The sequence below is a fragment of the Vidua macroura genome (assembly GCF_024509145.1).
Source record: "Vidua macroura isolate BioBank_ID:100142 chromosome W unlocalized genomic scaffold, ASM2450914v1 whyW_random_scaffold_48, whole genome shotgun sequence".
Classification (NCBI taxonomy): Eukaryota; Metazoa; Chordata; class Aves; order Passeriformes; family Viduidae; genus Vidua; species Vidua macroura.
The window spans coordinates 364,991-389,886 of record NW_026530536.1 but is presented as its reverse complement, the minus strand read 5'-3'; the positions used below and the strand labels follow the sequence as shown (position 1 = coordinate 389,886).

The 24,896-nt window shown below is 42.8% G+C and overlaps 1 protein-coding gene across 1 annotated transcript in view; it reads right to left on the bottom strand.

Moving 5' to 3' along the window:
• LOC128822748 (transcription factor RFX3-like) overlaps window positions 1-24,896 on the bottom strand; it is a 190,687-nt gene that overhangs the window by 95,696 nt on the left and 70,095 nt on the right. The window contains exon 4 of the mRNA XM_054004557.1: window positions 10,754-11,003. Coding sequence (XP_053860532.1) covers window positions 10,754-11,003 — 250 coding nt within the window. The remainder of the gene's footprint in view (window positions 1-10,753; window positions 11,004-24,896) is intronic.

The window sequence follows — 24,896 nt, the reverse complement described above, 5'->3', positions numbered from 1 at the left end:
TTCTTTAAAAAGCCCTATAAACAGTCTATCCATACACAGTAGTAAGAGCACTATAACATAAAAAAAGAAAGTATCACACTAACAAATTTTCTCCAAGCAGTTGCCATGTGTAACATAAAAACACAAAAAGTGGCAACTGTGTTTCCTAAAGAGTCTATAGCACAAGAGAGACTTCTCTCTCCCTTACTAAACTGAGTATTAATTATCTGAAAAGTAGTAATTTAATCAAAAATCCCAAGTAATGTTTCATAGTAAGTGTTTTAAAAATTGAGAAGAAGAAATGTGTTTTAGAAAGTCTTCATCCTAAATTTAATATATAGGTCTTTTATCGTAATAGTTAATAAAGTTTTTTTCCCTTTATTATTAAGCTTAAGCCTACTCTACTCTATTCCTGGTAACATCTCACAACATTTATTTAAGAAAGTGTATTTTCATGAAGGCGCTAACATTACACCAGTGTCAAACCATAACAGAAGCTTACATACGATATCTAAAACAGGCACACTCCACTGAGCTAAAAAGCATATAGCAAGAGCTGTATGCTTCCACAAGAGTTAGTTCCATCAGAAAATCAGGATTGAGAAACAAAGCAGAAAGTTTAGATTTTTTTTTTTTAATTCAGAAAAAAATATGACAAGACAGAATTTGCAAGATATTAATTGGCACTTTTAGAACAAATTTTCTATTTAATTAGACACTGTGCCTGTTTTGTCTGAGGTATGGTAATTTTCTTCCCAGTGGCTGATATGGGGCTGTGTTTTGGATTTGTGCTGATGTGCTGGTTTAGCACAACCTGGTTTTTGGTAGTGGGGGGGGAGCCATCGAACTGGCTTCTGTGAGAAGATGCTAGAAGCTTCCACCATACCCAACAGAGCCAATCTCTGATGGCTCTGAAGATGAACATGCTGCTGGCATATTAGAGAGGTTAGTAATGCCTCTATGATGATGTATTTAAGAAGAAAATTTGAAAGAGCGCAGGCACAGCTTTATCTGAAGGGTGGCGATGCGCCGCCGCCAGGGGCGATCCTGGCAGTGGAGGCTTCTCCTTTTCAGTGCCCCGCATGAAGAGAGGCATTGAATGGCGCCGGCACCACAGTGGCCGATACTGCCCGCGTGGTGGCAGCCAGGCCGCATGGCTGGCAGTAGAAACATGGTGAGCGATTCCCCAACGCAGAATCTAGACAAAATCAAATTCTCAGTGCTGCAAAATCCTGCAGAAATCTTTGAACTGGTGGAATTTGTTGGCTATGGTACTTACAAGCAGCATTTTTTTCCCCCTAGTCAGAGAAAGAGGAGGAAGTGAAGATATGGAAAAAGACAACATGATGGCACCAAGGTCAGTGGAAAGAAAGAAGGGGAGGAGGTGCTCCAAGCATCGGAGTTGAGATTTCTCTGCAAGCCATGTTGAGGACTATAATAAAAGTCACCCTGTAATCCATTAAGTCCATGGGGGCATGCAGAGATCTGCTCGCAGTCTGTGGGAAAAGGTGCTCATGCTGGAGCAGGTGGATGCTAGAAAAGTTGTAATCCAGTGGGAAACCCAAACAGAGAGAGAGGGCTGTTGCTTACAGAGACAGAGATAGAGAAAGAGGGCCCTTGCTTCCACACTAGAGCAGCTTATCCTTAAAAGACTGCACCCCATGGACTAGTGACCCATGCAATGGAAGTTTTGGGAAGACTGTTTTGCCTGTGGAAGGGACTCATGTTACAGCAGATTGGCTGGGACTGCTACTTGTGAAATTAGAACCATGCTAGAGAAGTTCATGGAGAACTGTGTCCCATGGGAAAGACCCCACAGCATAGCAGAAGAGAGAGACTCCTCTCCTTAAATGAACTGAAGAAAGATCTCGAGTGACGAACTTACCAAACACCCCCACACCGTCTCCTTGTGCTGTCGGTGGGAAGGAGGGAGGGGTGGGGGGAAAGGTATTTTAAAGGCTAATTTTATTCCTCATTAGTCTTCTTTGACTCTGTTAATAATAAATTTACTTTATGCCTTTAAGTTTGAGCCTGTTTTGCCCTCAGACTGTTTTGTCCTGGTCCTTATCTCAGCTCACGAGCCCTTCATTACGATTCTTGTGGGTGCTTGGCATTTTAACCAGTGTCAAACCTGGACAGCTGAACACAGGGTTGATAACATAGAGATGTTTTTGTTATTGCTGAACAGGGCCTACACAGACCCAAGGCTTTTTCTGCTTTTCATACTGCCAAGCTGTCAAGGAGGCTGGGGGTGTGTGGGAAGTTGGGAGGAGACACAGCCAGGACAGGTGAGGAAAACTGACCAAAGTTCCAGACCACATGACATCATGCTCAGTATGTAAAGTGGGGGAAAGAAGGAGGAAGGGGGGAGGGAGTCATTTGGAGTGATGGTGTTTGTCTTCCCAAGTTATTGTTATGCATGATAGGGCCCTGCTCTCCTAGAGATGGCTGAACACCTCCCTGTCCGTGGGAAAGTGAATTAATTCCTTGTTTTGCTTTGCTTGTGTGTGAGGCTTTTCCTTTCCCTATTAAACTGTCTTTATTTCAGCCCATGAGTTCTCCAGCTTTTACCCTTCCGATTTGCTCCCTGATCCTGCTGGTGGGGGAGTGAGCGAGTGGCTGCATGGGACTTGGTTGCTGGCTGGGGTTAAACCACAACAGACACATAGAAATCCACTACTCTAGAAAAGTGCTAACACCATGCCACTAAGATTTGAATTGTAATGATAGCAGTGGCTAGTCATGTTTGACCTACTTTATACATTTTTACAGAAGAAAAGAAAAAGGACAGCAATTCACTTCAGGGATTCAGAGGCATCTCCAATATCAAATTTTGAATACCTCAGAAACAAAATATCATTGTGTTCCTTTGACCAATTTTTTAATAATGAGAATAGTTTTCCATACGAGTGTATTGGGTTTATGTGGCAAGGTTTTGTTAGACCTGGCAGTGCAGGGGTGGCTTCTGGGAGAAGACACTAGAAGCTGTTCTCATGTCAGAGACAGTTCCAGCCAGCTCCAAGACAGACCCGCCACTGGCCAGATGTGGGCCAGTGATGTTGCTAGAGCTCCTGTGCAAACATATTTAAGAAGGGATAAAAAAAAACTTCACAATGGAAGCTAGAAGTGAGAATATGTGAGAAATAAAATTATGCAGCCACTAAGATTGGTAAAGGAAGAGGGGAGCTGTTGCTGTAACAGGCCCCCGGCTGGGTAATAATTAGTATTGACTCCATGATTTACAGAGGGCTGATTAATCTCTTTTTATTATATATATATATATATTAATTAAGAAACTTATTGCTTTTATAGACAGTTACAATACACCAGGACTTAATTGGTCCTCCAATCATAACACCATCACCCTTGGCTAATTAAGAAACCACACTTTGGTAAACAAATCTCCATAACACATTCTACATGTTCACAATAACAGGTGCAGCAAGCTAAGATAATAATTGTTTCTCATTATTTTCTCTGATCTTCTCACAGCCTTCCCCAGAAAGGCCTGGGAAAGTTATGTGTTGCTGTCTGTGGCCAGAGAGCTGCTGCCACAGGGAGCAAGTGCTCCAGGCATCTGAACAGAGATTTCCCTGCAGCCCATGAAGGTTAACAGTGGAGCAGATATTCACCTGCAGCCCATGGAGGACCCCACAATGGACAAGGTGGATGTGCTCTAAAGGAAGCTCCTGGCAGGAATGGTGGCCTTTGGAGAGGAGCCCATGCTGGAGCAGGTTTGTTGGCAGGACCTGTGACCCTGTGGGGGACCCATGCTAGAGCAGTCCATTCCTTAGGGACTTCACTCCATGGGAAAAAAAAAAAAAAAACACTCTGGAGCAGTTTGTGAAGAACTGCAGCCAGTGGGAATGCTCACATTGGAGAAGTTCATGAAGGACTGTCTCCTGTGGGTGTGACCCCATGCTAGAGAAGGACAAGAATATGAAGAGAAAGAAAAGGCAGAAACAAAGTGTTATGAACTTTGTTTATATGTTATGGCAACCCCCATTCCCTGTCCCCCTGTGCTGCTCTGAGGGAGGAAGTAGAAAAGTTGGGAACGAAGATGAGCCTGGGGAGAAGGGAGGGGTGGGTGGAAGGTGTTTTTAGATTTGTTCTTATTTCTCATTATCCTGCTCTGTTTAATTGGCAATAAATGAAAATAATTTCACCAAGTCAAATCTGATTTGCCTTTGAAAGTGTGGTGGGTTGACCTTGGCTGGCCTCCAGGTGCCCACCAAGCTGTTCTAGCACTCCTCCTCAGACAGACAGGGGGAAAAAATGACAAAAAGCTTATGAGTTGAAATAAAGACAGGGAGAGCACTCACCAGTTATGGTCAGAGGCAAAACAGACTGTTGAGGAGTGGGATTGAGAGTGGCTTGGTGGGCACCTGGTGGCTAGGCCAACCCATCACAAAGAGTTATTTCAGAAACAATTTGTTTGTAATGAATACACTAAATATAGCATGCTGATATAGGTATGTGATCTACTGAATAAATACATTAAGAGGCAAAACTAGAAACAAAATACTAGATGCTACAGGGCTTTTTAAATTTAATTTTTAAATGCAATTTAAAATTTTTAACACAACAAAAGATAATGGCTGAAAGCTAGAGAGAAATGAGCAATATAAGCATATGAGGCCAGAATGTAAATGGTGCAAGTGTGTCTGACCTTAGTCTCATGGGGATTTTCTGGAAATCCAGTGGGGGCTGTATGGGGCTCCCAGGGGCAGAGTAGGACATATGTAATTCTATCTACTGTGCAACACTAAAACTTCTCTCTTTTCCTGGGAAGGGAAAAGACATGATGCTTCACAGATATGGAGCAGAACGAATCAGGAGGCAGAGTCTTGGGGGACAGAAGTTAATGAGAGTACAAGACCCCCCAAATCCTCTAAACTTCCACCCCACTAGTTAATTCATAATTGACCAACATTTTTAACAGTGATAGTACTTGAACATTTGACTGACTGATTAAAGAGATTATTCACCTTCTTGTGTTTGGAAACCTAGACTGAATGCCTTTTTCACCAAACAAGTCACTGTGTTCAGAAGAAGATTTGAATAAAAATGTCAGGCCTGTATGATTAAAAGGTCAGACTAGACTAGGTGATTTAATTTTCCAATATAACATAAAGATCCATATATCTCTGGTTTTTTAATCTGAAGCAGTTTGTTCATTTTAGGATTAATTCAGCTATAAAAACTGTTCTGCCAATTACCAGAGGGGTGAGGAAAAAAGGAAAAAACTTCCTTTACCTAGAAAGAGGTTGGCTGTTTGAATAAATAAAATCTTATTTCAAACTACTTTCCAAATCACAACTACTCCAGCTTAAAATAAGGCTATGGAAGCTTACACATTTTTTTTTTTTTCTCTTAAAAGAACTATACTTCCTCCAAAACTATACTATCAGGAGTTGACATTACTATTGCCCCTCCTTATTTGTGGCTGTTATTCTTTTTCTCCCACTCCATTATGAAATGGTTTCTTTTAGAAAGGTGCCATGCTTTCTTTTCCGTCAGGAGAATGCTTAGCACACTGTATTTAGAACAAGGAGTATTCATTAATGAATTCAGAAGTATTAACTAATTAATTAATTCATATTGGCTTTGTTTTTATTTCCATGTACCTTTTGATGCGCAGAAGCATGACTGAAATAGGATACATTTCTGAGTCAATAGTTCCTATGGATAGTGATGACTGATGAATAACAGTGATTGCAGATCAACCCTAATGCTTGTGAGAAAAAACAACTAATAGATGGGAGTTCCTTCCAGGCTGACAAGCATAATACATTTTTTAATTTAATAACTAAATACACATTTTGAAAGTTTTGACATTAGGAAACATTGATATTATAATGCAAATTTTATCAGAACAATCCTTAAAATATTTACATATAGTAAAAAGTGCAGGGTGATTTAAATTCTATTATTCATAGGGGAGATAATTTTCTAATTCGTCTTTGCTGTAGCTGCTAGTCCTCTGACATTAACCATCAGTAACCCACCCAGACTCATCATTCAAGTAGGATACATGTGATATCATTTCAAATTGCTACAATGTATTAATAGAATTATCAGGAAGAGCTAAAATCTTATCAATGTTACAACTATTGGCTAGTTACAAAAATGCAATTTTTTTATTAGTGGCAGTGAATAAAACAAAATGAAGTTATTGTAAGCAGTGAAACAGAACTAAATCTTGATATTGCAAAAGTGTCAGAGGTTATACAAAGCCCATGCCTGGTTCATTTGTCTTCATGTGAAAATTATCCAAGATTAATTCAAAATATTTGAATACACTTGATGAGTATTACATTAAGAAGCAGATCTGGCTACATATTATTGTGATCTCTTAAATTGTCTATACAAGTATGAAAAAGAATATTATGATGGTGCAGGTAGAATTAGGATTAAAAGTGAAATGTACCAGGTAAAAAACAAGAAAAAATTTAACTGGTGTGTTGCTCTAGTTTGCCTGGCTTATTTAAATCTTCTAGTAAATTTAAAGCAGCATGTGTTTGATGTCACAGTTTATGCTGAACTGTTTAGGTTTCAATTGACTATTGCTTGTATGAGTTTAACCCTATATATCAAGAGCCTTAAATTAATTAAAGATGTCAAGAACTAATTAGAGTTCTCAAGACTGGTGGCAACCCTTGCTGCAGTGATCCTGCCCTGGTGGAATTCACAATCTTGAGGGATATGGGCCAGGTGAAGAGTAGAGTCAGGACTTTGAATTTTAAGAGAGCAAAATTTCAGTTGTTTAAGGAATTAGTGGATGGGACTCCCTGGGAAACTGTCCTCAGGGATAAAGGAGCTGAACAGAGTCGGCAGCTCTTCAAGGACATTATTCTTAGAGCACAAGAGCTCTTGATTCCCACATGCAGGAGATCAGGCAAGGAAGGCAGGAAACCAGAATGGCCTAGTAAGGACCTCCTGGTCAAACCTGAAGTACCAGAAGGAAATGCACAGGCTGTGGAAACAGGGACATGGGAACATGGAAACAATATAGGGATGCTGCCCAAATGTGTAGGGATGGAATCAGGAAAGCTAAGTCACAGCTGGTACTGAATTTGGCAAGGGATGAGAAGAATGAGAAGGGCTTCTACAGGTACATTGGCCAGAAAGGAAAGATTAAAGAAAATGTATTCTCTTCTCCAGCCTGATAAATAGCACAGGAGAACTGGTGACAACTGACATGGAAAAGGCTTAGGTACTCAACATTTCTTTTTGCCTCAGATTTCAATGAAAATCTCTCTTCCCACATATCTAAAGCCCTGAACCTCAAGACAGTAACTGGAGGAAAGAAGTCCCTCCTATCATAGGAGAAGATCAGTTCATGGCCACCAGAGGAACCTGAGTGCACACAAGTCCATGGGACCCAACAAGATGCATGCCAGGATCCTGAGGGAATTGGCTGATACAGTTGCCAAGTCATTCTGCATTATATTTGTCATGGCAGTCAGGAAACGACCCTGGTGACAGGAAAAAAGGAAATATTGTACCCATTTTTAAAAAAGGTGAAAAGGGGAACCCTGGAAACAACCGACCAGTCAGCCTCACCTCCAGCCTGGTAAGATCATGAAATGCATTGTCCTGAAAAGTATTGAGTCCAGTATTATTTAGCTTATTCATCAATAACTTGGATGAAGGGATAGAGTGCCTTCACTGCAGGTTTGCAGACCATACAAAACTGTGAGGAGCAGCAGATACTCCAGAGTGCTATGCTGCCATTCAGAAGGATCTCAACAGATTGAAGAGATGAGCAGAAAAGAACTGTCTGAAATTCAACAAAGGCAAGTGCACAGTCTTGCACCTGGTAAGGAATAACCCCAGGCACCAGTATAGGCTGGGGGTGACCTGATGGAAAGCAGCTGTGCAGAGAAGGACCTGGGGATCCTGGTGGACATCAAGCTGCCCATGAGCTAGCAGTGCCCTTGTGGCCAAGAAGGCAAATGGTATCCTGGGGTGCATTGGGAAGAACATTGCCAGCAGGTGGAGGGAGGTGATCCTGCCCCTCTACTCAGCCCTGGTGAGGCCTCACCTGGAGTGCTGTGTCCAGTTCTGGGCTCCTCAGTACAAGAGAGACATGGAGATCCTCGACCAAGTCTGGTGGAGGGCTATAAAGATGATTAGAGGACTGGAGCAACTTACTTATGAGTAAATGCTCAGGAAGCTGGGCCTGTTCAGCTTGGAGAAGAGATGACTGTGGTGATCTTACCAATGTATATAAGTATCTAAAAGGAGGGTGCCAAGAGGATGGGGCCAGACTCTGCTTGGCGGTGCTGAGCAATAAGATGAGAATCAACAAGCAGAAACTGGAACACAGGAAGTTCCAACTGAACATTAGGAAGAACTTTACTGTGCAGGTGACTGAGCATTGGAACAGGTTGCCCAGAGAGATTGTGGAGTCTCCTTCCCTGGAGATATTCAAGAACTGTCTGGATACAATCCTAAATAATGTATTCTAGGGCCCTTGCTTGAGCAGATAGGTTGGACAAGTCAACCTCCAGTGGTCCCTTCCAACTTACCCATTCCATGATTCTGCATATGTCAAAACGTGGAAAACAAGGAGGTGATTAGAGACACAGCAATTAGAGACACAGCCAACATGACTTCACCAAAGGCAAATTATGTCTGACTAATCTAGTGGTCTTCTGCAATAGAGTGACTGCATCAGTGGAAAAGGGAAGAGTTATGGATGTCATCTACCTGGACTTCTGTAAGGCCTTTGAAATGGTCCCCCAAAACATTTTGGCCACTAAATTGGAGAGATATGGGTTTGATCAATGGACTGTTAGATAGATAAGAGACTGTCTGGATGGCCACGTCTGAAGAGTTACAGTCAATGGCTCCATGTCCAAATGGACTAGTCCAGTGACTAGTGGTGTCTCTCTGAGGTTCATACTGGGATCAATACTGTTTAATATCTTCATCAATGTAACACACAGTGGGATTGAGTGAACCCTCAGCAAGATTCCAGATTACACCAAACTGAGTGATTCAGTTGGTTTGCTATGTAGCATCCAGAGGGATCTTGACAGGCTTGAGGAGTGGGCCCATGCAAATCTCATTAAGTTCCCCAGGGACAAGTGCAAAGTACTGCACCTGGGTCAGAGCAATCCCTGGTATCAATACAGACTAGGGAATGAACAGATTGAGGGCAGCTCTGCGGAGAAGGACTTGGGGATGCACTGGTGGACGAAGAACTGGCCATGAGCTGGCAATGTGCATTTGCAGCACCGAAAGACAATCACATCCTGGGTTGAATGAAAAGAAGCATGGCCAGAAGGTCAAATGAGGTAATTCTCCTTCCCTATTTCGCTCCTGTGAGACCCCACTTAGAGTACTGCATTCAGCTCTGAGGTGCCCAGCACAAGAAAAACTTGTTAGAGTGGTTCCAGAGGAAGGACACAAAGATGATTTGAGGGCTGGAACACCTCTCCTATGAGGAAAGACTGAGAGAGTTGGGGATTTTCAGCCTGGAGAAGAGAAGGCTCTAGGTAGTCTTTCAATACTTAGAGACCTTATAAGAAAGACAGGGACAAAATTTATAGTAGGGCCTGTAGCAGTAGGACAAGGGGTGAACACTGAAAGAGGGTAGGTTTTGATTAGACATAAGAAAGTGTTTACAATGAGGGTGGTGAGACACTGAAACAGATTGCACAGAGAAGTTGTGGATGCTCCATACCTGGGAGTGTTCAAGGTCAGAATGATCAGGTCTTTGAGCAACCAGATCTAGTGTAAGATGTCCCTGCCCATACTGTGATTGGTTTTGGGCCCCTTACGACAAGAAAGACATTGAGGAAGGACAAGGAGGACGAGGAAGCTGGTGAAGGGTCTGGAGAGTAAGTCATATGAGGAGCGGGGCTGAAGGAGCTGGGGTTGTTTAGCCTGGAGAAGAGGCTGCTCAGGGAAGACCTCTACAACTACCTGAAAGGAGCTTGTAGCAAGATTTTCAGTCTCATCCACATTCTTATGCGTACAAGCATCCCCAGTGAACTGCACTGGTTTTGGCTGGGATAGAGTTAATTTTCTTCACAGTAGCTGGTATGGGGCTGTGTTTTGGATTTGTGCTGAAAACAGTGTTGATAACACAGGGATGTTTTAGTTATTGCTGAGCAGCGCTTACACAGAGTCAAGGCCTTTTCTGCTTCTCACACTGCCCCACCAGTGAGTAGGCTGGGGGTAGACAAATAGCTGGGAGGGAACACAGCTGGGACAGCTAACCCTAACTGACCAAAGGGATATTCCATACCATATGATGTCACGTTCAGCAATAAAACTAGGGGAGACACTGGCAGGGGGGCCACTGCTTGGAGACTGATTGGGCAGCTGGACTGGCTCAGTCGGTTGGTGAGCAATTGCTTTCATTTGCATCACTTGTCTTTCTTGGATTTTATTTGCATTCTCTGATATTTTTTCTTTTCCTTATATTTTTTTAATTCCTATCAATATTATCACTATTGTTTCCATTTTAAAATTAATAAACTGTTTTTATGTCAACCTACGAGTTTTCTCCTTTTTATTTTTCTTATTCTCTGTATGGTGCTTAGTTGCCAGCTGGGATTAAACCATGACAGCACTATATTATTTACATGTACAGAGTTAAACTAAATGTAAATATTTGCAAGACAAAGTCATGTATTACTGATTCTGCCAACATAATATGCTTTTTGCTACAGAAACATGTCAGCATGACAGAACATCATAGTGATTAAGAAATATCCCCAAAGATTTAACATAGTTAACATAGTTCTGAAGTACTTACTGTAGCTGGGGAGGCCCGTGTTGTATGAGTCACTGAATGACCAGAATTTTCCATTGAATTTCCAATCAGATAGGTCCCTCCTGAGTTGCTAATGAGCTGTCCTCCTGCAACACCCATCTGAATCCCTCCGGTGCCCACCATACTATGAGAGGAGACCACTGTAGTTGCCTGTGCAGAACTTCCTTCGAAGTAATTTCCCCCAGTGTTTTGGCTATACATCTGGGTTTCCGTGTAAGGATAAGTTGTTCGACTTCAGGAAAAGAAAATAAAAGAAGTAGTAGTTATTTATTTGAATTAAGTGAGGGAAGCATCATTGTAGAGAAGAGTGTACAGTTGCTATAACCAAATTTAACAAGACTGGCAAAAAAAACCCCGCATCTATACAAAATAACATTTCATATGTCAACGTACTGAGTAATTAACTTGGACTCACTGTTAAAATAAGTATTCATTAAACTTAACAGAAAATGGTTTTAGCCCCATCTGAAGATGGGTGGAGAAAAGTATGACAAAAATTGAAGATATGAGAGGAAGATCTCATTCAAGTATTAATATATTATACAGTAATTTAAAAAACTGTTTTAACTTTTAAAATCCTCCAGTCAAAGCTGGATTTTTATTTATATGACATTTATTTTGTATACTGTCTTCAGCTGGAATAGAAGTCATTTTCTTCCTAGAAGTTGATACAGTGCTGTGTTTTGGATTTAGGATGAGAATAATGTTGATAACACACTGATGTTTTAGTTGTTGCTATGTGGTGCTTATACTAAGTCAAGGATTTCTCAGCTTCTCCAGCCAGCAAGAGGGCTGGGGGTGCACAAGAAGCTAGGAGGGGGCACAGCCAGGACATCTGACCCAAACTGACAAAAAGGATATTCCATGTGTGAGCTCACAGCCCAGGAAGCCAACCACATCCTGGGCTGCATCAAAAGGAGAATTGGCAGCAGGTTGAAGGAGGTGATTCTCCCCCTCTACTCATCTCTTGTGAGACCCCATCTGGAGTACTGAGTACAGTTCTGGTGCCCTCAACATAAGAATGACATGGAACTGTTGGAGCAAGTCCAGAAGGAAGGTCATTAAGTTGATAGGAGGACAGGAGCACCTCCCCTACAAACACAGGCTGAGAAAGTTGAGGCTATTCAACCTGGAGAAGAGAAGGTTGTGTGAAGGCCTCATAGTAACCTTCCAGTACCTGAAGGGACCTACAGGGAAGCTGGAGAGGGACTCTTCATCAGGAACTGTAGTGATAGGACAAGGAGTAATGGGTACAAATTGAAAGAGAAATTTAGGTTAGACATAAGAAAGAAATTCTTTACTGTAAGGGTGGTGAGGCACTGGAACAGGTTGCCCAGGGAGGTTGTAGATGCCCCAAACCTGGCAGTGTCCAAGGCCAGGTTGGATAAGGCCTTGAGCAACCTGATCTAGTGGGTGGTGTCCCTGCCCATGGCAGGGGACTTAGGACTAGATGATCTTTAAGGCCCCTCTTCCCAGCCCTTAACATTCTATGATGTCATGCTCAGCATATAAACTGGGAGAAGTTTGCCAGGGGGCTGGAATCACAGCTCAGGGATGGGCTGGGCATCAGTCAGCAAGTGGTGAGCCATTGCATTTTGCATAATTTGTTTTGTATATTCTATTTTTTCTCTTCCTTTTTTATCTTAGTAAACTTTCTTTATCTCAACCCATGAGGTTTACTATTCATAAAATCACTGAATCATAGAATCATAAAGGTTGAAAAAGACCTTTAAGATCATCAAATCCAACCGTCAACCTCAACAATTATCAAGTCCAACTGTCAAACCATTTTTCCCAATTCTCTTCCCCATCCCACTGCAGAGAGGGAGGAGTGAATGAACAGCTGTGTGGTGCTTAGTTGCTGGCTGGGGTTAAACCACAACAACTGTGTCCATTACAAAACTGTGAGAAATGACTGCTCACTCTAAAATTTTTAAAAGCTTTATTAAACCTTAACAAAAATACAACAAAAGGACTAAATAAAGAAAAACAGGCCTGGGACCCTCCCTCGTGGCTGCCTAGCACATGGCTCCTCTTTGAGATGGATGATTTGCCTTTTATACCCCGGGGGGGGGGGGTGTGCATCAGCCAACCCTGGCCCCTCCCAAAGTCTGTTAGTCAACTCTTTGCCATTTATTGGTGGAGACTGCTTTCTTGCAACTTGATTGGAGGGTCAGGTGTTGTCATGCCGTGCCTTCCCCCAGCAACAAGCTTTTCCATTCTCTACTGCCCCATGCAAGGGGCACATGTACACACGCCTTCTTTCTACCTGTCTTAGATAACCAAAGCTGTCTGATGGCAACCATACAAAGGGAGGAAAGAGGAACTATGGGAAGAACAGAGGACATCTAAACAACAAATTACAATAACATAACTATATATCAATAAAGCTTCTCTTCATATTCACACAATATTCATCCCTTAATTGTGAGAGCCAATCATCTCATTATCCATCTATAACAAAACTGTAAACATGACAAAAAAATGTCAGCCAAGGGGGTCCTATATACAGGAGTCCTATAAATGCTTTGCTTTGATTTCAAATTCACTGAAATTCTTTGTCTGAAGCTTGAAATTCTGTGCTCATTTGTATTTTAAGACATTCAGTTAGTTCAGCAGAGTGAAATTTTAAATTGGATAGCAATATGTACAGTGTTATTATGAAAAAAGAAGTAAAAGCTAAAATAGAACTACAATTTGTGAAAGGATTTGTGAAGGGAGTAGAAAAGTCAAAGGACCAGCAGCAATTTTACACAATTCTTTCCAACTATTAAACATTTGGGCTTCATTAACCAGTTAATCTTTGTGGGAGGTTAGGACGGTTTCTTTTTTTTCTTTTTCTCTCAGGGAATTTTCTCCCATTTGTTGCTAAGAGATATTAATGACCGGTACTTAAGAGAGACAAAAGAAGTGTCCAAGGTGGGGGGAAGGGGTGCAGCTGGATGCAGCCCCTTAGCCAGGGGTTTTTCTCTTGGGAAGGGCAGAGATACCATGAGATTTTGGCTGGGGGTAAGGGGCTGGGCTCAGCTCCGAGCTCTCTCTCCGGACCAGAACAGAGACAGGCTGCAGTCGCTGTGGGAAGAATTCACCACCACTGGGAAGTCCCATCTCCTACTATTTTCTCCTACCGTGAGTTTTGGGTTACTCTCCTGGCAGCTGAGTGAAAGGACTCTGTGTACAGTATTGTCAATTCAGTAGTAAGTTACATTGACTCCTAATCTATACTATTTCTTTGCTAGCTATAATATAGGTACCTTTATGTCATGCACTGTTTTATGTAATCCAGTAGTTCTTTTAGTTTATACTGTGCAGTAAGTAACCCTGTTTAAGGCCTTTTGTCTGTTACCTCATATCTCACTAGAGTGGAGTAAAGGGGCTGTAATATATGTTATGGAATAATTCGTGCTTATGTAAAATATATATATGTAATAAATGGTGCTTGTACAAAAAAATTCTTAAAGTTTTAAACCACAAGCCACAGCTGGGGAAAGGTTGTGAAACCACCGATGGCAGCAAGCAGAAAGACCTCATTTACAAATGAAAAAGCGTGGCTCTGTGCGGAGATGGGCCCTTTCCTGGACCATCTGAGACAGTAATTTTGAAGAATTAAGAATTTTAGGAAAGTTAAGATGATAGTTAAATTAGATGTTGCTGAGTTAGCGGAAGTAGATAAATAGGCTTTGCTCATAGTTAACAGTAGCTAGATCTTAGATAAGATATCCAGGATCTAGTAACTCATTGCTTCTCAACTTTATGTTTGGGTAGCTGTGCTTATCATGAAAAACAGAATATGATAAACAGATTTCAGGGACACAAAAACAGTTGCAGACTTCCCATACTTGAGAAATCCATTGAACACAGGAAAAATACAAGGATTCATTTGTCACATATGCATTGAAAAGGTAGAAAGGTCAGAACGAGGAAGACTTATTTTACTTCTTCATTTTGGAGACCCCTCCCCAAAATGGACCCCTGTTTTAGGTTGGGTTGATTTAGCTAGGGGTTTTATTAATGTCAGTTAGGTTTGTTCCTTGTACTCCCCTGTTTTCCCCTCACAGTGGTTTGCTCCAAGTTGTTTACCCCGAACGTTCCTGCCACTCAGATTCACAGTTACCTGTCAATCTTTTCACCTCTCCCTGTTTTCTCCTTATTTGGTTCTGTCAGTCAGGGGTTGTCACTCCCTGTTGAGTGTCAATCTTGTAACCACCCCCAGCTTCTTCATGAAAGTTCTGCATCAATCACCTCACCTTAGCCTTCCTATTTGTCCCAGAACGCTGTACCCACCTCTGTTATGTTACCATTGGTTGTTATAGTTGATGTAATTTCTCTATCGTTTGTCCCCATTGGGCGAGCCAGGTTTCCACCCCTGTCTGCCCACCCCCTACTTAATCTGTTGTCGTTCTTTGTTCTCCGGCATTTTGCATTGCATTGCTCTGAGAGCATTTTGTTCCGACCACGCACGGGGAAATAAAAGTTCTTAGGGCTCACAAACAAAGTGTCCTTCTCTCATCCCTTCATCTCCTCTCAGCGTTCGAAGCCACCAAAGCTGTGTAACCCACGCCGCAGCACTCAGCATTACCAGGGAGGCAGACGCCATTACCCTGGAGTGCCCGCACACACATGGCGGCCACCCGGCCTTACACAGGCAGTGCTAGCCAGTGCTTCTCAACTGCTTGAGGTCATGGCAGGTAGCCGCTGCAGACCCCCGACTCATTTCAGGGAACAAAACTACGCATGCTTAATAGCCTTTTTGCCAATTAGCATACGAAGCGGAGCAGAGGAAGTGACAGGGATATGAATATACATTCATATTTTGTGTATTCAAGACTTCTGTAAATAAAAGGGCTTTGTAATACCTGTGATTTTCGCAGTGCGCATTAGGGAATTATCCCACGTACTGCAGAGCCGTTGCAATAAACATACACTTTCTAACTTTAAACTGTTAGAGTTTTTTGTCCGTCTCAGTTGAATATCGATATTAGATCAATATTCATATTTTAGTAAATCACATCCAGGAGACACCCAGCGATGAATACACGGGAGATATCTACGATCAAGATAGTCAGAGTCGTCAGGAGCATTGTCAGGAACATGCATCTCAATACCAGGTTCCCCTAACGCAAAACTCAACATCAGCATTCATCAGTTCCCAGAAACAGCTTTGTCCAGCTCAGCACAGAGAAAAGGAGACCCATGAATATGTGAAGCAAAGAGAAGAATAGGAGAACCTCTGCCCCAGGCGAAAAAAACTGTATAAAAACTGACTGGACAGAGACAGCATTCGTGAACAGAGGGGATCCGATGCGGTAGAGGTCGGATCTGTGTTCACCCAGCACCGATCTCGGGCTCGGCACTGCCCTTTTGATTGTGGCTATCTAAGACCGAATCTCGGTCGCGAAATAAAAATCTATTTTATTAATTATTAATTCGGCTTGATCATTTTTACTTATAACAATCTTGGTGACCTCGACATGATCCGATTTAGGGGTCCAGGGGCCCCCTCCACCATTCAGACTGTGCCCTGCTGATTTCAGTGGTCTGACGGGATCGGGAAACCCCGTGGAACCAATCATATCTCGAACTAAGAGCCAGAGCCACAATCAAAGAGGGGATAAAAACAGGCTCAGAACTCTCAGGCAAATCGGACAGACCCAGGAGGGGTCTCTGGAGCCACGGCACATTTTTTTCACTCATACAATTCTACGTGCACGAAGAACCCATGCGGGAAAAAGAACCATGAGTATCACGTGGTTGAGTGAGGTGTGATCGAGCGCGTGTGTAAGATGTGATATTATCACGGAGAGAGTGTGGACCCCAAGATTGCAGTTCCACTCTCCCGTGAGGGAAGTGGTCGGTCAAGGGGGAAGCAAACGCAACGTAGTAAAACTCATTTTCATGTGTCAAGCATGAAACTTGGGGAGTTTGGGGGTCGGTCACGAGGAGGATCAGAAAGGGAGGGTACGTTCTATAGTGTTTGGGAACTGGTAAACATTTTTGATCCAGGACTTGGTAAGTCCGGGAAGGAAAAGAGGAGAAATAATCAAGAGCTCATTACCAGCCAAAAAACCCACAGATCGGTTTGCTGTGAGGCTAGTAGGCTGGTAACTTTGAAAAAATCAGGCATAAGTACGGTACTGGTTAGAATTCTTTTTTTTGATCCTTTTTGGAACTCAGTGCAGATTTACGGTAAGGAGACACTAGTGAAGTAGTTTATTACACTTTTAAGAAAGATGGGACAGAGAAAAAGCAAAGCTCAGGGAAAAACTCAAGAGAAATCCGTGAAGGAACGAGAAAATGGTTTACCTGAGATTCCGAGACACAGCCCGTTGGGGTGGATGTTAGAATATTGGGAGGATTGTCCCGAATGGAGGAGAAAATCTAAGGAGAAAATGATTCATTACTGCGTAGAAATCTGGGGAGGCAAGGAAATCAGAAAACATCTAGTTTGGCCTGTGTTTGGCACCTTTGAAAGATGGACTTGCCAAGCGTTACATGACCACGTGTATGGTAAGAATTCGCGGGATGAAGAAGAAAGGGACTGTGCCAGATTATGGGAATACGCTAGCACAGGGTTATTCCCAATCAAAACTTACAAGGGTACTGTGACCCAGAGCAAAGCATGGGAACCTTTAGATAACCTCCCGCCCCCGTATCTAACCCCCCCATCTCAGCCTGTGCAAGCTCAGGCCCCTTTGTCCTCCACACCAAACCATACAAGCACAGGCACCCCCGCTTCTTATACAGCCTCCAGATGTCCCGCTCTTACCAGGGCAGGCTTCGGGGTATTCCCAGCCCCCACCCCCACCACAGGCGGCAGAAAACAGAGGGAAAACCCTTCCCACCAGGGAAACCGGTTCTCCCCTAGCCAGCAGGACACGGCACAAAACAAGAAAGGTAAATCATGATGATAGTGGGAGCGAGGAAGATAAGCATAATCTCCTCCCCTTAAGAGAAGTGCCAACCACCCCGAGAGTCATTGGGTATGTAAACATACCAATTAATAGCGGGGACGTAAGAGCCTTTAAGAAGGAAATGGGAAGGCTGCTGGACGACCCGTTAGGAGTAGCAGATAGACTGGATGAATTCCTGGGAATTAGCATTTACTCGTATGATGATATTACTGCTATACTGAGGTCATTGTTCAACATCAAGGAACGAGAAATGATAAGGCAAACCGCGATATGAGATTGGGAACGTAGAAACCCCCAGGGAGGGCAGGGAGAAGAGAGATGGCCCGACCAGAGACCAACATGGAACGCCCAGACAGAGGAAGGCAGACAGAAAATGACAGAATGAAGGAATATGGTAATACGAAGCGTGCAGAAGGCGGTACCAAAGGGACAGAACATTAGCAAAGTACTAGGGGAATGCCAGGGGAAGGATGAAACACCCTCCGAGTGGTTAGAAAGGCTGAGAAGAAGCCTGCAAATGTATTCAGGAACAGATCCCGATTCCACAATCAGGGAGATCCTGCAAAAACACAATTTGTAGCAAAATCTTGGGAAGATATACGAAAGAAACTTGAGAAAATTGAAAATTGGCAGGAGAAAGGATTGCAGGACTTACTTAGTGAAACACAGAGAGTTTACATGAGGAGGGATGAAGAGAAGCAGAAAGCCCAAGCAAAGGTGTTGGTTAGGGAAGGCCAGAAACAGGAACTGGCCCAAAACCCTGCAAAATCAACACAGAACCACCAACCTCAGAGGAGACAGAACCCCTCTCAGAAGAAGTATTCAAACAGTCAGAAAAATATCCCGGAGTGTGGCAAGCACATTTCTCTCTCTCTCAGGATTTTTCATAAAGGTGCACAGAGAGAAAGAAAGAAAGAGAAAACAAGTTCTATTTCTGCTCCTTGTTTTTCCTATGTGGAATGTGCTTGGAGAATTGTTTACCTGGGGTGATTGCTTGATTGGATTCTGGTGAGAATTGTTTGAGTCTGGTGGCCAATCTGATCCACCTGTGTCTGGACTCTGGCGAACAGGGTCACGAGTTGTTAGTAGTTAGATATGGTAGTTAGAGAAAGTAGCATGTAGTTTTAGTATCCTCCTTTATATAGTATATGAATGTATTATAGCATAGTTATAATAAAGAAATCATTCAGCCTTCTGAAATGGAGTTGGACATCATCATTCTTCCCATTGGGTTTGCCTGCATTTTACAACACGGGAGTGCTTCTATTGCAAAAAGAAAGTGCATTTTAAGAGAGAGTGCCATAAGAGGATGAAAGATGAGAAAATCTTCCAGGAAGATTAGAGGTGTCAGGGGCTTTTTAATTTAGGGTCCAGAACATCCAGAGAGCCCTTGATAAATCTAAAAATAGGACCCCAAAAGCAAGAACTGGTATTCTTAGTAGATTCAGGAGCTGAATGGAGTACTGTTCAGCGGTTGCCACCGGGATGCACAAAAAGCAAGGATACTATGATGGTAATTGGAGCAAAGGGGCAACCCTTCAAAGTACCTGTTATTAAAAATGTAGAAATAGAATCAGAAACTAAGTTTTGCTTAGGGAATATACTACTAGTTGAAGAAGCAGATTATAATCTGCTAGGAAGAGACTTAATGGTAGCTCTGGAAGTAAGTCTAATCGTGCAGCAATCCCAGCTTAACATAAGTCTATATAGACTGACCACAGAGGACGAGGATAAAATTGATCCTACGGTCTGGTATACCAAAGGGGAAGCTGGAAGGATAGAGATGGAACCGATCCATACTGAAATTGAGAGACCAGAAGATCCTATTAGGATCAAACAATATCCCATTCCTATGGAAGGTAGGAGAGGATTGAAACCTGTGATAGAGGAACTAATAAAAAAAGGGACACTCCTATCTTGGCAGTACAAAAGACTGATGGTAGTTATAGATTAGTACAAGACCTGAGAGCTGTGAATAGGAGGACTAAAATGCTATTTCCTACAGTCTCGAATCCTTGTTGAATAATATCTCTCCTGAAGATATCTGGCATAGTGTGATAGCCTTGAAAGATGCTTTTTGGACCTGTCCCTTAGCTAAAGATAGCTGGGACTATTTTGCTTTCCAATGGGAGGACCCAGATACAAGCAGAAAGCAGCAATTTAGGTGGACATCTTTGCCTCAGGGGTTTGTAGATTCACAAAATCTGTTTGGTCAGGCTCTCGAACAATTATTAAGTCAATTAGTGCCAAGAGAAGGGACTAAATTATTACAATATGTGGATGGCCTATTGGTAGCTGGCCCAAGAGAGGAAGAGGTAAGGGCAAGTACCATAGCATTGCTAAATTTCTTAGGGGATAAAGGATTAAAGGTCTCAAAGTCAAAACTGCAGTTTACTGAGCCCAAGGTTAAATATCTAGGACATTGGCTAACAGAAGGGAAGAAGAAATTAGACCCTGAAAGAGTAGCAGGGATTGTTGCTTTACCCTCCCCATGGACAAAAAGAGAGATTAGACAGCTGCTGGGACTTCTAGGATATTGCAGGCAGTGGATTGACGGGTATAGTGAAAAGGTTAAGTTCCTGTATGAGAAACTCACTACTGACATGCTAAAGTGGACAGAATAGGACAAGGAAGGATTCAAAGAGTTAAAGGAAGCACTTATAGCAGCTCCAGTATTGAGCCTTCCCAATGTGAAGAAACCATTCCAGTTATTTGTGGATGTCAGTAGTCATACTGCCCGTGGAGTATTAACACAGGATTGGGCAGGAGCTAAGAAGCCAAGAAAGTAACTTTTGGGGCTCCATTGGTAGTTTATACTCCTCATAGTGTAAGAAGCATATTACAACAGAAAGCAGACAAATGGCTCACAGATGCTAGACTCTTGAAGTATGAGGCCATATTGATCCACTCACCTGATTTAGAATTAGAAACAACTACTGCACAAAATCCAGTTCAATTCCCATTTGGGGACGCCTCAGGGGAGCCTACTCATGATTGTGCTGAGGTGGTGGAACTGCAGACAAAAATAAGGCCGGATTTGGAGGAAGAGGAATTAGAAGAAGGAGAGAAATGGTTTGTGGACGGGTCAGCGAGAGTTGTAGAGGGAAAAAGGAAGTCAGAATATGTGATTGTAGACAGCAGGACGGGAGAAGTAGTAGAGTCAGGACCTCTGAGTGCTAGTTGGTCAGCTCAGGCGTGTGAGTTGTATGCGGTGTTAAGGGCCTTAAGAAGATTAAAAGGAAAGAAAGGAACAATTTTTACAGATTCAAAATATGCATTTGGAGTAGTCCACACCTTTGGAAAAATTTGGGAAGAGAGAGTGCTAATTAATACTCGAGGATGAGGGCTGGTTCATGAGGAAATGATAAGACAAATCTTGAAAGCTATCAGGGAGCCAGAGGCGATTTCGATTGTACACGTGAAAGGACACCAAGCAGGAATGCGGTTTCAAACTCGAGGAAATAATTTGGCAGACAAGGAGGCTAAAAGCGCAGCTTTATTGAAGGTAAGTACTCTGGAAGTCGAGGAGAGTGAGACCCAGGAGTATCCCCCGCATCCTTCTCAGAAGGAAATTGAAGGATATGAGAAAATAGGGGGGAAGCTAGAAGAAGGTAAGTGGAAATTGCCAGACGGGAGGGAACTACTATCTAAGGACTATACCCGGAAAATTTTGAAGAGATTACATCAGCAGACTCATTGGGGAGCACAGGCCCTGGCAGAACAATTCCTGAGGTTCTTCGGATGTAAGGGGATTTATGAATTAGCCAAGCAGAAGGTGCAAGGATGCATGATCTGCCAGAAGGTTAATCGGGCCAGGGCACGGCAGGCAGTATTGGTAAGTCGTCCGATAGCGTACCGTCCTTTCGAAAGGATCCAGGTGGATTTTACTGAACTACTCAAGGTAGAGAGGTATAAATTTTTATTGGTGATCGTCGATAAACTAACCCACTGGGTAGAGGTCTTTCCAAGCTCTAGGGCTACAGCCCAGACAGTGTCAAAAATCCTACTAGAGGAGATTATACCCCAGTATGGGATAGTAAATTACATAGATTCGGACCAAGGGACACACTTCACCTAAAAAATCATTAAACAACTATCAGAGGCCGTAGGGATCTGATGGGAATACCATACCCCATGGCATCCTCAAAGCTCAGGACAGGTTGAGAGAATGAACCAGATGTTAAAAGCTCAGTTATCAAAACTGATGCTGGAAACTAAGATGTTCTGGCTGAAATGTCTCCCCTTAGCTTTACTAAATATCAGGACCATGCCTCACTCTGAGACAGGGCTATCACCTTTTGAGATGTTGTATGGAATGCCCTATGAACATGGAATGACAGTGGGTCATCCTAAGATAGAAGATGGACAAATACAACCCTATCTAATAGCGATAAATAAAAACCTACAGGAATTGTGAAAGCAGGGGATAGTAACACAGAGCACCCCTTTAGGGTTCGCTATACATAAAATACAACCTGGAGACAAAGTACTTATAAAAGCCTGGAGGGAAGTCCCCCTCACCCCTCACTGGGAAGGTCCTTTTCTTGTCCTTTTAAACACAGACACAGCAATTCGGACAGCGGAAAAAGGCTGGACACACGTATCTTGGGTGAAGAGGATTGAGCACCAGGAAGAGACACCTGAGTGGAAAATTACCTCAACCCCTGGAGACCTAAAGATAAAATTGCGCCAGCCAACTAAATGACCGAGAGCAACCAGATAAGTTGTACAGTAACTGGTTGTGAATGCTATCCATTTGTCCATTTCAAGTGCGAATATTGTCACGAGATCTGGGTCGCGCATTGTAAAAAGGGTTATAGACCTAAGGGCTTGTGTACAAGGTGTCTGGAAGACAAACAGTATCTGACTAGCTGTATCTTAGAGCTTGCTACTGCTTTGGGCATAATAGAATTAGACTCTTTAGAGTGATATCACTTGTTTAAAAATGGGATAGGGGGAAAATTGGACTCAAAAGCGCAAATCCTAACAGGTGCGTACCGGAGGTTAAATAAAGTACCTTGCAGCGTCGATGCAGTCAAACTATCTAGGTGGGGCATTTCTAAAAGGCAGTATGCGGCTCGGTCGGGGTATGGAACCCCAGAAGAATATTCTTGCTGCCGAGAAGATGGTTTACCTCGCCGCTGGTGGCAACCCAGTGGGCGTAGGCAAAGGAATACACCTATGGGAAATCCTGATGGGCCTGAGCCTAGTCGTGTGCAGGACAACTAGTCTGCACCTAGAAAATCTGCCCAGCACTGAGACACAGCATCCTGATAATGAGTGTGGGCAATGCTTACAGATTGTCCTGGAGGGACAAGGAGAGACAGAAACTTTAGCATACCCAGCCCCAAAAGATTGCAGCAGTGGTAAGAGAAGCGGGTACTGTACCTTAAATGGCACTTGATATGGAATATGCGAATTGGATGGAAAAACAGTATGTTATATCCCAAGAGCAAAATCTAAGGATGGGCAGTCAGAGATACCCACCCATAAAAGGTATAAGAGGAACACGGAACAGATACCTGTTCCTACGTGTAATCAGTGTAACCGCACGGTGTGGATCGGGGGAAAAATGAAATCAATATTTGTGGCCTATTTTCAAGTTAACAAACTCTGTTATGACAGCACTCAGAGATGTGTATGATGGGCGGAAAAACCTACTGGGTGGGGAAAAATTTGAAATATGAAAATAGAGTAGGCCTCAGCAATGAGCTGCTTAAACTTGACCTCCTGGGGGATGACGATGACAGGGTCTGTTTACAATTCGATAAAACTTTCTGTTTTTCAAGAAATAATGAAGGATTAGACTCAGAAAGCAAAGTGAAACAGGTGGCCCAAAATTAAAAAGGCAAGAGTCAGAAATGAGAAAAAGGAGGATGGAACAGGAGAGGTTAAAGACCTTGAGTGAACAATATGACCAGCTGGAAAAACAGTACAGTGATTGGGGATTGCCTGCTCCAGACAGAAATTTATTAATAGACCTGATACAGGAAATAGCAACTGAATTAGGATTGTCAAATTGTTGGATTTGCGGGGGGCTTAAGTCAGCTGAAAAATGGCCGTGGAAAGGTGAGAGTTTAACTCCAGAGCAACTTCTAAAGTGGGACAATGCTCAAATATCGAAAACCATACAGAGACCTGAGGGATGGGTTTTAGATCAAAGGATAATTGGAACAATCTGTATTAGTAGAGAAGGAAAGGAATATACTGAGATAGTGGGATATACCCTGTGCATATCCACCCTAGCAGTAAACTAAGGTAACAAAAGCAAGATCTGGCAACCAGAACCTCCTGCTGGGTATTGGAGCCACGAGAAGAGAACAAACTGCAAATGGAGTGATAAAATTGAACTTTGTTGGAACAAAGGCTCTGGAGCTAACCCTTACCAATCCCTGGAAAATATGAGGGGTTACTGGAATGAACCAGAGAACACAAAAATTAGATGGAAGGCCCCTAATGGGATATATTGTATATGTGGGAAAAAAGCATATAGCGAGTTACCCCGAAAGTGGAAGGGATTGTGCACTTTAGGAATGATCCAGTCCGTTTTCTTTACATTACCCAGGTCTGAAAGTAGTCTAGTAGGAGCACCCCTGTACGAAACTCTAGATAGAACAAAGAGAGAAATAAAGAAAAAACTCCCTATTGCAGGCGGCAGCCAGACATGGGGCGAAGATGAATGGCCTGCAGAGAGGATTATAGAATATTATGGCCCTGCCACATGGGCACAAGACAGGAGTTGGGGGTATAGGACCCCAATCTATCTATTAAACAGATTAATAAGGCTCCAGGCTGTAGTAGAGATCGTATCAAATCATACTTCAGACGCCCTTGAGCTACTATCCAGACAACACTCCCAAATGCAAGCCTTTGTGTACCAAAATCGGATAGCATTAGATTACTTGTTAGCTGAAGAGGGGGGAGTCTGCAGGAAGTTTAATTAATCCGAGTGTTGTATAGAAATTGATGATTATGGGGAGACCATCAGAGGCCTCGCGGCAGAGATTAAGAAGGTAGTGCATGTCCCTGTCCAGAAATGGAATTCCATCCTCCAGGCATCTTGGTGGGATCAGTTGTTTGACAGAGCTTGGTGGAAGAAGGTAGTGTTTTTCATATTATGCTCAGTAGCCGGGGTTATATTTCTACCCTGCCTAATACCATGTTTTATTAGGTTAATACATTCAGTGGTACAGGGTATGCAGGTAGCAGCTATG